The sequence below is a fragment of the Peromyscus maniculatus genome, chromosome 5 (genome assembly GCF_049852395.1).
Source record: "Peromyscus maniculatus bairdii isolate BWxNUB_F1_BW_parent chromosome 5, HU_Pman_BW_mat_3.1, whole genome shotgun sequence".
Taxonomy (NCBI): Eukaryota; Metazoa; Chordata; class Mammalia; order Rodentia; family Cricetidae; genus Peromyscus; species Peromyscus maniculatus.
The window spans coordinates 113,401,511-113,417,302 of NC_134856.1; the positions used below are offsets into that span (position 1 = coordinate 113,401,511).

The following is a 15,792-nucleotide window of genomic DNA, read 5'->3' on the forward strand; positions in this document are numbered from 1 at the left end:
AAGAATGTTGCAGATATTGATTGGTGCAACTGATAAGGAGGAGTCCTGTCTGATGAGGTTGCAGAAAGAGTCTAGACTCTAAGAGAACAGCTGCCCACAAGCACAGGAGGCTCAGAAAGCAAAATCCATGAAGATAAAGGCTTTCCTGTTAATGGCAGCACTGAAGAGACTAGAACCTTTGGTTATTATCCTGTGTCTCATCAAATTCTGTTGATTCTGTCTTTTGAGTCAATCCTATCCCTCCTTATCCATGCCTGGAATCGAACTCAAATTCTTATCTACCCTTCTTAATAGGGCAGCTTGCAGAGCTCCTAGGGAGGTAGCATGGTGTCCTCCTATAATCTTACCACCATGCCAGAGTGAATCATGCTAACCATGAACCTAGAGAAATTAGAGTAATGATGGGCAATGCTGGAAGGACTTCTGGCCCAGGCTGGCTTTGGGGAACATTCATTTGTGCTCAATTAAATATTGACAGAATGACTACCATGGCAGCTGCTGTGAGCATGGAGGCTATGAGACAGATGCTGATCAACTCCTTCCAGCCACAGACCCAAGAGGGCAGGGAGGAGCTGAGCAACTTGGGAAAGGTGTTGAGGGTTAGGGGATTTGCTTCTAGTAAAAAAAAAAAAAAAACCTTAAGATTAAACTACTCAGGGAAAACTGCCCTTCACAAACCCTTTTAGGTCTTACTTTATTTATTCATAATTCAGGCTCTTGAAAGCCTCCAAAGCAAGTATAGCTTCTTTGTTCTCTCTGTATTCAGCTGGGGCTCCCTGCCCCAGAGGTATATAAGTCCAGCACCACTGCCCTGTCAGTAACATTGCTAAGTCTTTGAAAAACTCAGAAGTACTCTATAAGATTATAAAAGGATGTGGCCAGGAAGGATGAAAAGTGCAAGTAAATCAGGGTGCATCTGTGGTAGCTGTATGTACATGTGTGTGACTGTATGTATGTATGTATGTGATTATGTCATGTATTATGTATGTGCATGTGTATATGTGTGCATGTGTGTGGTGTGTGTGCATGCAGGTGTATATGAATGCATGGTGTATATGTGTATATATGTGCATGAATGTGGTATATGTGTGTATGTGTATATGTGAGCATGCATATGCATGTATATGTATGTGTATGAGCATGCATAGTGTGTGTATGAGTGCATGTGCATGTATGTATATGTCCTGAGTGTGTGTGTGTGTGTGTGTGTGTGTGTGTGTGTGTGTGTGTGTGTGTTGCGAAGTATCCAACCCAGGGCCTTCCATGCTAGAAAAGCGCTACACCTACCAATGCTTACCTATCGTGCAAGCCCCTCGAAGTGCCTTTTGAATCAGAAACTGCACAGTCAGATCCTGGCTTTTCCACTCTCAACTGGAAGGGCACTGAACTTCTTGCCTAGCTTTGATCCTCTTTCAAACAGTACCCTAGTTTTGGAACTAACCTGTGTGTACATGCAGCCTTTGTCTACCCCATACCTTGAAGTCTTCCTTTAGGAACAGGACCCTGCTACTGGCAAAGGTTATGTTCCCCTCACATTCTAACTACTGACTCTCCACAGAGCTGTCCATCACAGACTTCCTCCCTGGACCACAGGACAAAGCCTGGGATCCAGTCCCATACTTTGGCTATGGGGACTTGCCTACAGACGATCACAAGACCACAACTGTCCTTTTCAGTCATTAACAGCAGATGCTTATGCTTAAGCTTGGTCAAGCACTGGCAGATGCTATTAACATGTTCCTTCTTTACCTCATCTCTGTGGTAGACTCTTAGTAGCTCTGTGTTACAGTTGGGAAAACGAAGACAGGGAAGAAAAAGAGCTGTCCTAGAAAGTCATTAATCTGGAATTCCAGCCCAGGAAATTGGCACTATGCCTGACTTAACCCTAGTTTACATCACATATATACAGATAGGGATGAGCTTTCAAATGCAACTGATCAGGCCATGAGATAAATTTAGTATTCTTTGGAGAAAGAAGTATGTATAGCAGTCTCCCGAACCTTTGGGGACACATTCTAAGACTGCCTAAGAAGCCTGCAGCCACGGACTGCACTGAACGCAGAAGACTGTTTTGATAAGGCTTGTTAGGTGTAATAAGAGGCTGACAACTATTGAATAAAATAGAACATATATAATAATATTCTATAATAAAATTGCCAGCATTATCACTCTTGCACTTTAGAGCCATTATTAAGTAAAAGAGGGGTTACTTGAATATGGCAGTTAATCGGATAACTAGCTGTAGCTATTATATGACTAGATGGGAGAGTACAGAAAGTGCAGATACACCGGACAAAGATGATCTATGTCTGGTCAGGACATGTACTGAGTGAGATTTCATCATGCTACTTACACTTCTGAATTGTCTGTCTGGAAATTTTCACTTACTACTTCAGACTGTAGTTGATTGTCACTTAGCGAAACTCAGCTATTGATAATACAGATAAGGGAGACACTGCATTCCTGAAGTCCTTTTTAAGAGCATGTTTCTCAAATCATTCAAAACAGCCATCTAAGATTTGCTTAGACCCTAGTGAGCTTGCTTTATTTAGTTTTTCCTAGATTTTTATTTTTTTAGTATATGGACACTGTTCCCACGAAAGGCTAGCTGCTTCTTTAGAAGTTCCCAGCTATGGCTACAGTATACAGCTATGAACAGGTGCCTATGCTTTCCCTGGGATTGGTATGCTGATGCATGGGGCCCAGGGAGTTCCAGAGGACAGAGACTGGAAAAACACACAGTAAAAAATAAGTTGTAGATAAATAGCTTTACTGTGTGAGCTTGAGATATAAGTTCATATATTTTAGGCAAACTACAGGTCGACTGTCACTTATTTGAAACTCCCAAGACTAGAATTTTGGGCACTTCTCTGGAGGGATTCTAGATATTTACACACATATAAAAGATACATACTGGGATAAGATTGCAGTCCAAACTAAAAGTTCATTTAGTTTTTATACACATACACATAACCTGACAGAAATTTTATTATGTATGTTTGGGGGGGGCACCTATGTAGAAGTCAGATGACAGTTTTCAGGAGTTATTTTTCCTTCTATCACATGAGTCTGCAGGAACTGAAATAAGGTCGTCAAGCTTGGCCACAGGTGCATTTGCCTATTGGTCATCTCACCAGACAATATGGTGGTTAATTTTAAACAATGTTTTTAGGATAGTTGTGTTCAAAGTAACTCCTCCTGTGAGGTTAAGAAGTCAAATGTGGGATTTTTTTTCTCCTGCTTAAAGAACATATGTTGGGGAAATGTGTTTCTAGACTCTCAACTCTATTGATGAGACAGAAAATATCTATCCCTAGGAATTCAGTGCCAGGAATTTCCAGTAGAGTCTTCTGGTGCTGACTATGCTACCATACCTGGTTTTCTCTGCCGAACAGAAGCCTTTACTGACAAGGCTCATCCTAGGAGGATGGTAAGGAGTCACATGACCCCACAGGAGGTCAGTCCCCAGTGGATACTGTTGCTTGTGTAGTGTTTTAATATAACTCTGAAGACTAGGCTTGGGAGCAGAGTGTGTTTGTTGCATATACAAGGTGCTGGGTCCTACATCTAAGACAGTAAATATATATATATACCAAGCTTAGAAGATACTGGGTAAAACTAAGATAAAAACTTCTTTAACTTTTGAATATGTTCTGGTAGTTCTCCTTGAGTGGCTTGCCACACACAGTTGTTTTTTTTTCTAAATAAACTAGACCTTAGAATAGCATCCTATTTTGGGAAAAACAATGTGATGTCAAGAGATAAGCACTGAGCCCACAAGTCTGCAGGCAGAAGACCAGTGATGCCTGTATTCAGGTGTCATTTCCAGAGCAGAAGGGAAGTTTTCCTGCATTTTTCAGGAAAATGTCTTAGTGGGAGATATATTTGTAAGCCTGTCCTCAATTAAAAGGTGTTTAAAATGACTTTTTACCACAACAGCATACAAGTTAGTTATAGTATTTGGGAAACAGAGAAATGTATGGTAGGTAGGGGGAAGTCGGGAAAGATGGATCAGTGGTTAAGAGCATTTGATGCTCTTGCAGAAGATGGGTGTTTAGTACCCAGAACCTATATGGTGGCTCACAACCACCTGTAACCCAAGTTCCAGAGAATCTAACATTGTCTTCTGACCTCTATAGGCACCAGGCACACCTGTGGTGCACATCTATACATACAGGCAGAACATCCATACACATAAAATGAAATGGATCTAAGAAAAAATGTCAAAAAAGAAAAGTATAGGGCAGAAAGCTAAAAGCCACCCAGGGTGCCACCAAATAGAAACCATCCTCAAAGCCTGACACATTTTCTTATGATCTGTCATATGCACATGTGAAGGGTATACAAATTACACCTAAACCTGCATCCTGGCTTATTTTTTCACTGAATGTCACCATAGCCATGTTTTATCAGATTTGTGTTCCCACAGCATGATTATCAATAGTTACAAAAAAATTAACTTAAACATTTCCACAATGATGTCTTAGAAGTTTCTTATCTTCTATTTATATAAAATCAATTAGATTGAGTTATAATTTACAGGTCAAAATGTATAACAGATATGGAGTCTGATGAGTTCTGAAAAAATTCATGTACTCCTGTAACTACCACCACAATCAAGATTCTTAACACCCAGAAGATTCCCAGTCACTCACGCCATCTTTAGACATGTGTTTCCTAGGCTGTCATTTGGTGTGAGAGATGACCATTTATCCAGTAGTCATGCTTGAGCAAACACTGCTTGGTTTTCCGACATACCAATTCATCTCTCTTAGGACATCATTTTAATAATCTAGTATTATTTAAATAATATAGTACATGCCTCCTTGTATCTTATTCTTTCATTTAGGCATAATTAAAATTTTTAATGATTCATTGATATTATTACATATATCAATGATTTACAGCTTTTCTTCACTGAATTGTGTTACATTTGATTATCTACATATTGGTTGATTAGATATTGGGGGAAATAATGTGTCATTAGAAATAACACTGCTATGCATATTCATTATAAGTTGCTATGTATATATTTCCAATATTCTCCAAAAAACATCAAGTATTGCTGGTGGCATAGTAAATACTAGTTAGATTTTATAAGAAATCAAAACTATTTCTCAAAGTGATTGCACAGTATTGTTATTTTCACTACTTCATATCTTTATCAACACTTAGCGTGGTTAGTTTTTGTATTCTGGCCATTCTAAAAGGAGAATTTGGGTATTAGTTTGTCATTTCAATGTGCTTTGCTCAAATACCCAATCACTCTGATCAGTTTTTTTCTTGCAGAGGCATCATTCAAAAATCTGCTCATTTTTTAGTGTATTTTCCCTCTCTCTTTGGAGACAAGGTCTTGAACAGATCTTTGTGCCTCAGACTTCTAGGTTTGGGACTATAGTTGTGCACCACAATATCGGGTTTGCTTTATATTCTTATTGTTGAATTATTGAAGTTAAAAATTATATATATATGTATTAAAACATTATATATATATATATATATATATATATATATATATATATATATATTCCTTTTCTTCCAGACTATGACCTCGATTTTTTGTTAGTGGTCACATTCAAAGAGCAGAGATTTAAAATCATACCGCTGATTTTATGAAAACCACAGTTTTCTCTTTTAGTGCTGGGATTAAACTTAGGTCTCATACACAGCTGGCAAGCAGTACCACTGACATAACACTCCAACCTCCATAAAAAAAAAAAATCATCCTTGCCTTTCCTGGCATAAGAAGTCTTCACCTTTTTTTCCCATATTGACCTATACATTCAATAAGAACATGTACACAACGTAAATGACATAAAGTGATAAATTAAACTACAAAAATATATTTGCTATTTGAGAAGGTACCATAACAAAACTCGAGCATCAAGGCACTAACGAGGATACTACTACAACTATCAAACCTGAGAATTCATAAGCCAGAGCTGGAGTGAAGGCTCAGTGGCTAAGATCATGTTCAGCTCTTGTAGAAGACCTGAGTTTGGTTCTCAGCACCCATATCAGGAAGCTCACAACTGCCTGTAATTCCAGATCCAGAAGATCCAATGACCTTTTCTGGATTCTGAGAGCATCTGTAGTCACATGCACAACTCCCCCGACCCACACACATAATTAAAAAGTAAAATATAATCTTTAAAAAGTACATCAACTCAGTAACAAAACCATTTAGAAATCTACCAAGATTTCTGAAGCTTTTTTTTTTTAAAAAAATAAATCCCATCTTTCTAAAGCTCTGGACCACAAATACTAGGTCCTTCAGACTCTCAGTATATATGGGGCTCACTATGATCCCAGGAAAAGGGTCAGGGCAATTCAGAACTCGATCCTGATATTGTATTAGGGACCATAGTCCTGTATTATCTTTGTCCAATGCCTAAAACAACTTTTTCATGTATTTTATCTAGTTTATCAGTTAAGTTAAAAGGTCAAGTATAGCCAGGCATGGGGGTGCACACCTTTAATTTCAACACTCTGGGAAGCAGAGGCAGGTGAATCTCTGTGAGTTCAAGGCCATCCTGATCATTACAGAAGGTCCCAGGACAGATATAGCTCTGAAGAGAAAACTGTCCGTCTCAAAAACAAAAACAAACAAACAAAACCAATAAATAAATAAAAATAAAAGTTTAAGTCTAGTTTCTTTTATTTCATCATGGCCAGAAATCATAATCTTTTTCTATTTTAAAAAAGAATCTTGGAAAATAGTTTATCTGAACCTTAAGAAATTAAATGTAATTACCATATGACATACAAATTCTACACTCAAATATAACACACAAAAGAACCAGAGGCAGGACCAATGTAGGCATTGGTGAATTCATATTCATATCAGTGTTATTGGCAATAGTTTACAAGGTAGAAACAACTCAGATGTCCAAGCAACACAGAAATGGATTAATAAAATATGACATACAGCCACAATAAAAAATTATTCAGCCTTTCTGTCTTTAAGAAAAATGATCTTGTTAGATATGTAGTTCAGACTGGCTTTCCACTCCTAGTATTCCTGGCAGCTTCCTGAGTTTAGGGATTATAGGGTTATATCACCACATCCAGCTGCTTATCAGTCTTTAAAAAAAAGAAATGAATGTTACCACATGTATGAATTTTTAAAGCATTATGATAAGTAAAAGAGATAGACAAAAAAAAAAAAACCCACATGTGAAAGATTACACTGCCAGGAGCTACCTAGAACAAGCAAATTCATAGAGTAGAAATGACCAGGTAGGAGAATGAAAGGAGGAGTTACTGTTTTTATTGCCTAGTGTGATGGAAAAGTTTGGAAATGAATAGTGGTGATGGTCATATAACACTGTGAATATAATAAATGTCATCAAACTGGATATTATAATTAAACTGGAAAAAGAATTCTCTGCAGTGATTTATCACAATTGTTTTCATATTCCAATAAACTTTTGTGAGACGCCACAAGCATGAGTAGTGCGTATGTTGCACTGGGTGAGCTTGTATGAAGGACAGCATGAGGACACCTGTCCTGGGACACAGGTGGGATCCGAAGGCTGGACAGCAGCAATGTATCAGTTTCTGTTTCCAGGGATGGATGGCTTACTGCATTTAGATAAGAGAAAGTTGCTGTTTGTAGGGTATACAAACAAGTACAGGATGACAGAAATATTGTCACAGTTACTCTTAATGGCTCAGGGAAAAGAAAAGTATAACACACAAACTCTTTTCTAAATTTTCTGTGGTTTCTGTTTTTTAAAATATAAGCTGGGTGGTGGTGGCACACACTTTTAATCCCAGCACTCAGGGTGGAGGCAGGTGGATCTCTGAGTTTGAGGCTAGCCTGGTCTACAGACAAAGTTCCAGGATAGCCAGAGCTACACTAGAGAAATATTGTGTCAAAAAACCACTTTGTGTATGTGTTCATATATACACATATGTATGTATATATGAAAGTACTGAAAAATATTGAGCAATGTTTTCACTCTGGTGTCATAAAAGGATACAGTTAGCTGTAGTAAATTCATTATACAACACAGAAATTACTTTACTATAAATTTTAAGTTAAAAATATGTTAAAAATTAAAAAATAAAAGTAAATCCTGAGAAAACTGGTATAGAAGCTGATAAAGACTTGACACGCTAACTGGAGTTGGATGTGAGACTCACAAAGGATCTCCGATATTGCTTTGCAGGAGACTGAGAGAGGGAGATGGGAAGCAGAATCAAGTGGAAGGGCATGAGCAGCAAATACCTGGTGAGCAAGCAGCAAGCACCCAGCAGGTGTACTTACACAATGGTTTTTCCGATGTGCATGAACGATTTCTCAACAAATTCGCGGACACTATGAACTTCCCCAGTAGCTATGACAAAGTCCTCTGGCTCATCATTTTGCAACATCAGCCACATAGCCTAGAAAGAAAGAAGTAAAATCACGTGAGAGTTACTTCGTGATCACTGTGGGAATGTAATATTATCAAAGCACATGATTGGATATGGAAGTTAGAGTTAGAAAATGAGTATGAGAGTTAGAAAATGAGTGTGAACTTAATGCAGTATTCTAATTAGTGAAGATGGCTCTCATAATTTGATGTACATCAGAAAAATTTGGAGAACATCTTAGTATGAACACTTGGCTCAGTCATGGACTTGAGGAATCTTTATCTTCAGCAGACCAGGAGACTGCTACACAGCAGGTCTCCAGACCACAACTTAAGGGGAAAATGTTTATCAATATCCAGTGAATAACCTTTGTATGGAATATCAATGCGAGAATAATCCCAGAGGCATTGTTTAACTGTCCTTCATGTCACAGATGGCAGACAAGAAAAAAGTCTTTTAAAAGTCCTCAAAAGTAGAACCAAGCCCATTTCTCAACAATGAAGTGGAAAGCTTAGCAGTAAAAAAGACACGTAGTTAACAGAGTCACACAATAGAAACGACTAGCATTTTAACAAGTTGTCAACACTGGTTGTTCAACCTTCAGAGTGTGACAGAAATTTACACACTGAGAGTCAGAGAAGTTGGCACAAATGAAGCAGCATTTTGAACCATAGACTAGGAGAAACTGTCACAATCAACTCTATTTGCTTAGAAAAGCATTTACCAGTATCATGTACGCCTACTGTTTCCACAGTTTAGAATTATATATCAATTATACAGGTATAGTTTATATATACATATATACACATAATAACATATAAAATAAATAAATAAAATTGAGAGATATAGATTATGGGGCTGGAGAATTGACTCAGTGTTTCAGACTACTCACTGCTCTCCCAGAAAACAGACAGGAATTTGATTCCCAGCACTCACATCAGGTAGTGCCGACTGCCTGCTCCAGTGCTCCAGGGATCTGACCTATCTTCCATGAGCACCTGCACCCATGTACACACACACACACACACACACGCACGCACGCACGCACGCACGCACGCACGCACGCACACACACCAAAACACAACAACAACAACAAAAACCAAAACATTTTTTTAAAACATGGGTGTAGCTGGTATTCACATATGAGCTACAGGCCTGGGGCTCCTTGTAGGCTCTGGTTGATCATGTGCCTCCTAACCTGGAATGTATAATCTCTCTTAATCTGTCTCAGGAAGTTGACCTCTGCTCCCATGTTCTGGACCAAGGTCCTGAGTTTAGTTGCTGGGATGAGATCTTGTTGTCTCATGTGAACCAACCACACAAAGCACTGTGCCCTACCTGGTCCCAAACTGCCCCTTGGTGCCCTTCCCAAACTAAGGCAACCCTTTTACCTCCCTTGATTGGATGAAAGCCTGAAGCATGTCAAGGCACACATATGTATGCATATGCATACATGCACACACACACACACACACACACACACAGACACACAGGTTTTGGCTTTTGTCAAACTATTTCTAGAGTTTTAGGAAAAATTATGTTTCTAGCTAGAATTTGTTCAAACATTTGTCTAAGGGATTAGGTGTGAACAAGGTAAATATAATCAAGTATGTTTCACTCAGATTTCCATTCTAAAAATAACATTTTCATATAAATTTCAGGACCACTAAGCTGATTTTTTTTTCTTCAAATCTCCTGTGGGTTTCTTTCTTTCTTTTTTTTTTCATGTGAAAGGAAACAAAAGCTTAGTAGAAATAAAAGGACAAGAGTGGCTTCTGGTTGCTGTAGGTCTGTCTACATGAGGCAAGGCCAGGTCCTTAGGACTTGTAAGTTCCTGGAAGAAATGGAGACCAGTGGGAGCCTCTAGCTTTCAAGGGCGTCAGAGGCAAGAGTCTGCTCTTTTCTTTCCATCAGACTATTTGGGGCCTTTGACCTATCAATTTCTAGGCATTTCCTCTACAGTTCATACTGTGCCAGACTCTAGTCTGGGAATGGAGAGGGAAAGGATATACAATTCCAGATCTATTTGTTATTGCTAAAGAGTTTACTGGTTTCTAACAGAGGGAATGAGCTTTGTTTAAATTTCCACAGAGCATAATTAATGATTATTGACTGGTAAATGAAGAACAGGTGACACTCTGGATTAGAAGATAAACGATCCTATGTTCTAGTGTGATAATGGGTTAGTAATTTGCTACAAAGTCGAGGCCCAGTGCATCCCCTCCTAATGCCAGATCATGTCCGGGAGACAAAGGCCCCTGTGTGAGGAGGACATGGCCCTCACCTCCGTATTCAGCTGCACACATGGATCTGCTCCATTTGTTCTCTGATGGATGGCACAACCAAGGCGAGAGTTCACCCCTTCTCACCTTCCTGTTCACATGTGGGACCACACGACCCATGACATAATGGGCCATGGGCTATGAGCAAATCACCACCTAGTTTTGGCTTTTGAAGGCAGAAGCAGTTATGAGGTTATGTGTTTTAGAGGTCAGTGTTCTTTTCTGTCTCTCATGGAATCAGAAGAAAAGCAGGAGTTATCTGACATTCTTCTGATGCCATTTAAGGATGTGACTGACTTAGTCACTTCCTCAGATACTTATTTACTTTCATTTTTGACCTGATCACCAGCCCCCACATACATGCATGGTCATGTGCACACATGCATGGGCATGTGTGTATGTGCGCGCGCGCGCGCGCACACACACACACACACACACACACACACACACACACACACCTGTTTTTTTATCCATTGCACAGGGAGGAAAGCAAATCACATAAGGGATGTACCAGAGTAAGATTCTTCCCTATGAAAATGTCCTTCAGTGGCAAGAAAACAATACAGTTTTCAAGTCACATCTCAATTTAGTTTGCATTCAAGGCCCATGAGGTTAAGGGAAATCTGATGCTGTACAATTGACATTTGAAAGCCAAGTTGAGAGGAGTGTAGCTATGGTAATATGCTTTCTTGCAACTATATAGTTAACCTATCTATTTTACAAAATAATTTAGAAAAATAAAAAACTTTACATTTGAAAGTTTCAGACAAAAACACCCTTTCATAGTCTTCTGTGCAGCTCTTCAATGATAAATGTGACTACAAGAGGTTCAGGGGGCCCTGGTAAGAGGCCAGTCTTCCCTGATAAGTAAATGGCCAGCTCCAGTGGCTGCTCACAGTGGCCCAGTGAAGGAGAACACTGAAAGTACATCACCACAGACGACTGACTACACTGATTCCATGCATGCCTTTTGGGGTATGATGTGTGTTTGTCTTAAAAATCTGGATCCTACAATTGCTTCCACTTTGCCATTAATCTCCAGTTCAGTATCCAAGCCACGGACACTGATTAACTGAGTTGGCACCATGAATAACAAGATTGGTTAATCAAGGTGATGTTTAACTATGTGCATTTGACTGCTGCTTTGTTAAGCTGGGCATTTTCATGCCTATGAGCTATTTTTAAAATTTATTATGTGTGTATTTATGTGATAATTGTCATAAAAACCAATAATTATATGGATATATGCACATAATACAGGGGAGAAAAATCTAGGAAATAATTCTAATACAAACAATCCAGGCTGGAGACATAGCTCGGTATAGAGCATTTGAACACCAAGTACAGGATCATGGGTTTAATCTTCAGTAAGAAAAAAATCAAACCAAACTAACTGACTAATTTACCAACCAAGGAAACAAAAATCTATGGTAAAACAATAATTAAGAAAAGGTGAATTTTCTGGGCAGTGGTGGTGCCTGCCTTTAATCTCACCACTCAAGGGGCAGAGGCAGGTGGATCTTTGAGTTTGAGGCCAAGCCTGGTCTACAGAGGGAGTTCCAGGACAGCCAGGTCAACACAGAGAAATCCTGTCTTGAACCACCCCCCACCCCAAAAATGGTGAATTTGAACAAAGTAAAAGTAAAGTTTGTAACGAAGGATGCCACATGGGACTCCTCTCATGTCTATTTTATAGTTACCCTTTACTCTGTAGAAGTTTTCTTCATGACAGCCTGATAGCCACAGTCTGGGTTGGCACCTCAATGGATTAAGGTAGGCCAAGCCTTAGGCTCTGTGTAACTCACAGAGGTAAGTCTCAGGATTAGCTCAGGAAGGTCTGTCTACTATGATTTTGTTTGTTTTGCATTAAGATAGGCTCTCATGAAGTTCAAGCCGGCCTCAAACTTACTATGTAGCTGAAACTGGCCATGAACTCCTGATCCTTCTTGCTTCTGCCTCTCAAGTGTTGTGAAATTGCAGGCATGTGCCACTGCCTAGCTCTTTGACATTTCTGAGAAAAACAGTCCAATAACCCAATTAAGACAAATAAAACTATGTTAAAAAAAGGATGAAGTATAAAAATAAAGCCTGAAATGCAGTGGGATGGTCTGTATGTCAAATTGCTCTGATTGGTCAATAAATTGCACTGATTGGCCAGTGGCCAGGTAGGAAGTATAGGCGGGACTAACAGAGAGGAGAATTGAGAGAACAGGAAGGCGGAAGGAGTCACTGCCAGCCGCAGCCATGACAAGCAGCATGCGAAGATGCCGGTAAGCCACAAGCCATCTGGCAGGGTATAGATTTATGGAAATGGATTAATTTAAGATATAAGAACAATTAGCAAGAAGCCTGCCACGGCCATACAGTTTGTAAGCAATATAAGTCTCTGTGTTTACTTGGTTGGGTCTGAGCGGCTGTGGGACTGGCGGGTGACAGAAATTTTTCCTGACCGTGGGCAAGGCAGGAAAACTCTAGCTACACTCACATGATGGCCCTCTTAATTTATTCATGGGCAAAACCAGTGACATGTATACAGATGCCATTGAGTGAAGGTTCTTTAGAGATAAAGATGTATTTTAAAGATACAGTTACTGAGCAGGAAGAACTAATAGATAAGAAATTCTTAAGATCAACAATTAATAAATGGAACCTCATGAATTGAAACATCTCTGTAAGGCAAAGCATACTGTTATTCAGTGGCAGCTGACAGAGTGGGAACGATTTTTACCAACTCCATATCCAAAAGAAGATTAATAGCCAAAATATATAAAGAACTCAAGAAATTCAATATATTTCATGTAATACAATTCTATAGTATTTGCCCTTTTTTAAATGTAAAAACATTTTATGCACAACTGCAGGAGAAATAATACAGATAGCTTGAACATAAAAACAGATTATAATTAAAAATAAAATATATAGAATATACGAATCCATAGAGACAGAAAGATTAGACATTATCTCAAGATGGAGAAGAAAGGAATAGAGAGCAATGATTTCCTAAATACAGAGTTTCTGTTTTGTGTGAGGGAAAAGCCCCACAAACAAACAGTTGTATCAGGACATAATATCATGAATGTAAAAAATCAATACAATTAATGTAACTAGTGAATATCATAAATATAGTTATTTAATGAATACTGTGAATGTAATCAATGAATGCCACAAATATAATTAATATCATGAGTGTAATTAATGAATATCATGAGTATAATTAATATCTTGAATGTAATTCATGCCACTGAATTGTGAACTTAAAAACAGTTACAATTGCAAATATTAGGTTCATTAAAAAAATAAGGTGGAATGTAACCACCATACATTATATGTATACATGAAATTGTAGACAGAGATGTTCTAAAATAGAAAGTGGTGATGGTGTCATGGCCCTATGAGGATGCTGGACTAAAGTCTATCAAATTGTGCAAACAGGCAAATTGTATATTATGTGAATTATTTGTCAATAAAGATTTATAAAATATAAAAAAACTCAAGAAATTAGATATCAAATACCTCAAATAATCCAATTTTTTTTAAAATGGGGATACAGACCTAAATAGAAAACTCTCAACAGATGAAACTCAAATGGCTGAGAACACTTTAAGAAATGTCTAATATCTTTAGTCATCATGGGATTGCAAATCAATACTACTTTTAGATTTCATCTTACATCTGTCAGAATGGCTAAGATCAGTAACACAAGTGACAGCTTATCCTGTTGAGGATGTGGAGCAAGGGAAACACTCCTCCATCACTAGTGGGAGTGCAAACTTGCACAGCCACTGTGGAAATCAATATGGCAGTTCCTTGGAAAGATGGGACTTAATCTACTCGAGATCCAGGTACACCACTCTTGTGCATATACCCAAAGAGCACTTCACTGTTCCACAAGGACACTTGCTCAACCATGTTCATTGCTGCTCTATTCATAAGAGCCAGAAGTTGGAAACAACCTAGTTGTCTCTCAACATAAGAATGGTTAAAGAAAATGTAGTACATTTACACAATGGAGTATTACTCAGCTGTTAAAAAATGACATCATGAAATTTATAGGCAAATGAATGAAACTAAAAAAAAAATCATCCAGAGTAAGGTAACCCAGACCCAGAATGATAAATATGGTATATATTTGCTTATATGCAAATGTTTGTTCTCAGGTAACAGCACTTAGTGGACAGACTCCGTGTGTGTATTTGTGTGTGTGTATGTGTGTATGTGTTTCCCACTAAATTTGATGGCATCTGCTCCACATTCAATAGCACCTTGTAATTCAAGTTATGGCCAATTTCACTGTTAAAACAAAGCTGGCTTACTGTTTCTTACACAGCTTTTGTTGTTCTTCATTTGAGAATGTTTAAATGAGAGAATACTGAATCCAAATAGTCCAGTCAATTAAATATATTTCTTTCTTTACATTCATTGTTAAAGCATAATGCCTCAAAGGATTAGGGCTATATATCAAACTGGATATAATGTTCAACATCCATAGCCATGAATGAGTGTATAAAGAATTATCCTTTGTTATTTTAAAACAGGTGGGTGGCTCACATTTGTAATTCTAGTAGTTGAAAGGCAGAGGCAGAAGGATCAGGAATTGAAGATCAATCTCAGCTACATCAAAGTTGTAAATAATATATGAAAGATAGTACTCTCAAAAGCTATAGGTTGTCAAATAAAAAGACCAGTGTTATATGTGGGATACTCCCCTTGAGTTATTGGTTAGGGGTATTCTGGAGATCTCCCAAACAATACAGATTATTCTCATTGCTCTTAGTTGCCCACTGGAACTTGGTAGTAAGACCCTCTTGCTGAAGACACCAACTACTACTTTGGTCATGGGACATTGAGAAATTACATGGTACCAACCAGGGAGAATCCTCCCTGCTTGCTAGCTTTCATGGTTCCAGCAGATCCTGTGTAGGCTATTGGGGATGGGGAGGATGTCATCATCAGTCTTACCTATCTGTGAATCCTGTGACCTACAATAATGACGGACTGTGGCAAGATAAGTATGATATTGGCACAGATATTGGCACATTCTGATTGGGTTTGATGCCTATTCCACAGACAAAATATTCCTGGTACTATAAATATGGCCAAGAATCTATGGTTGCAAAGTTCACAGGCCCTATGGGTAAACCTACTAATG

The 15,792-nt window shown here is 38.5% G+C and overlaps 1 protein-coding gene across 2 annotated transcripts in view; it reads right to left on the reverse strand.

The window, feature by feature from the left end:
* The window catches only part of Gmds (GDP-mannose 4,6-dehydratase), a 557,612-nt gene that overhangs the window by 112,298 nt on the left and 429,522 nt on the right, over positions 1-15,792 (reverse strand). For both annotated transcript variants that reach the window (XM_042278318.2, XM_076573125.1), the window contains exon 8: positions 8,273-8,391. In XM_042278318.2, the coding sequence (XP_042134252.1) occupies positions 8,273-8,391 (119 nt within the window). The remainder of the gene's footprint in view (positions 1-8,272; positions 8,392-15,792) is intronic.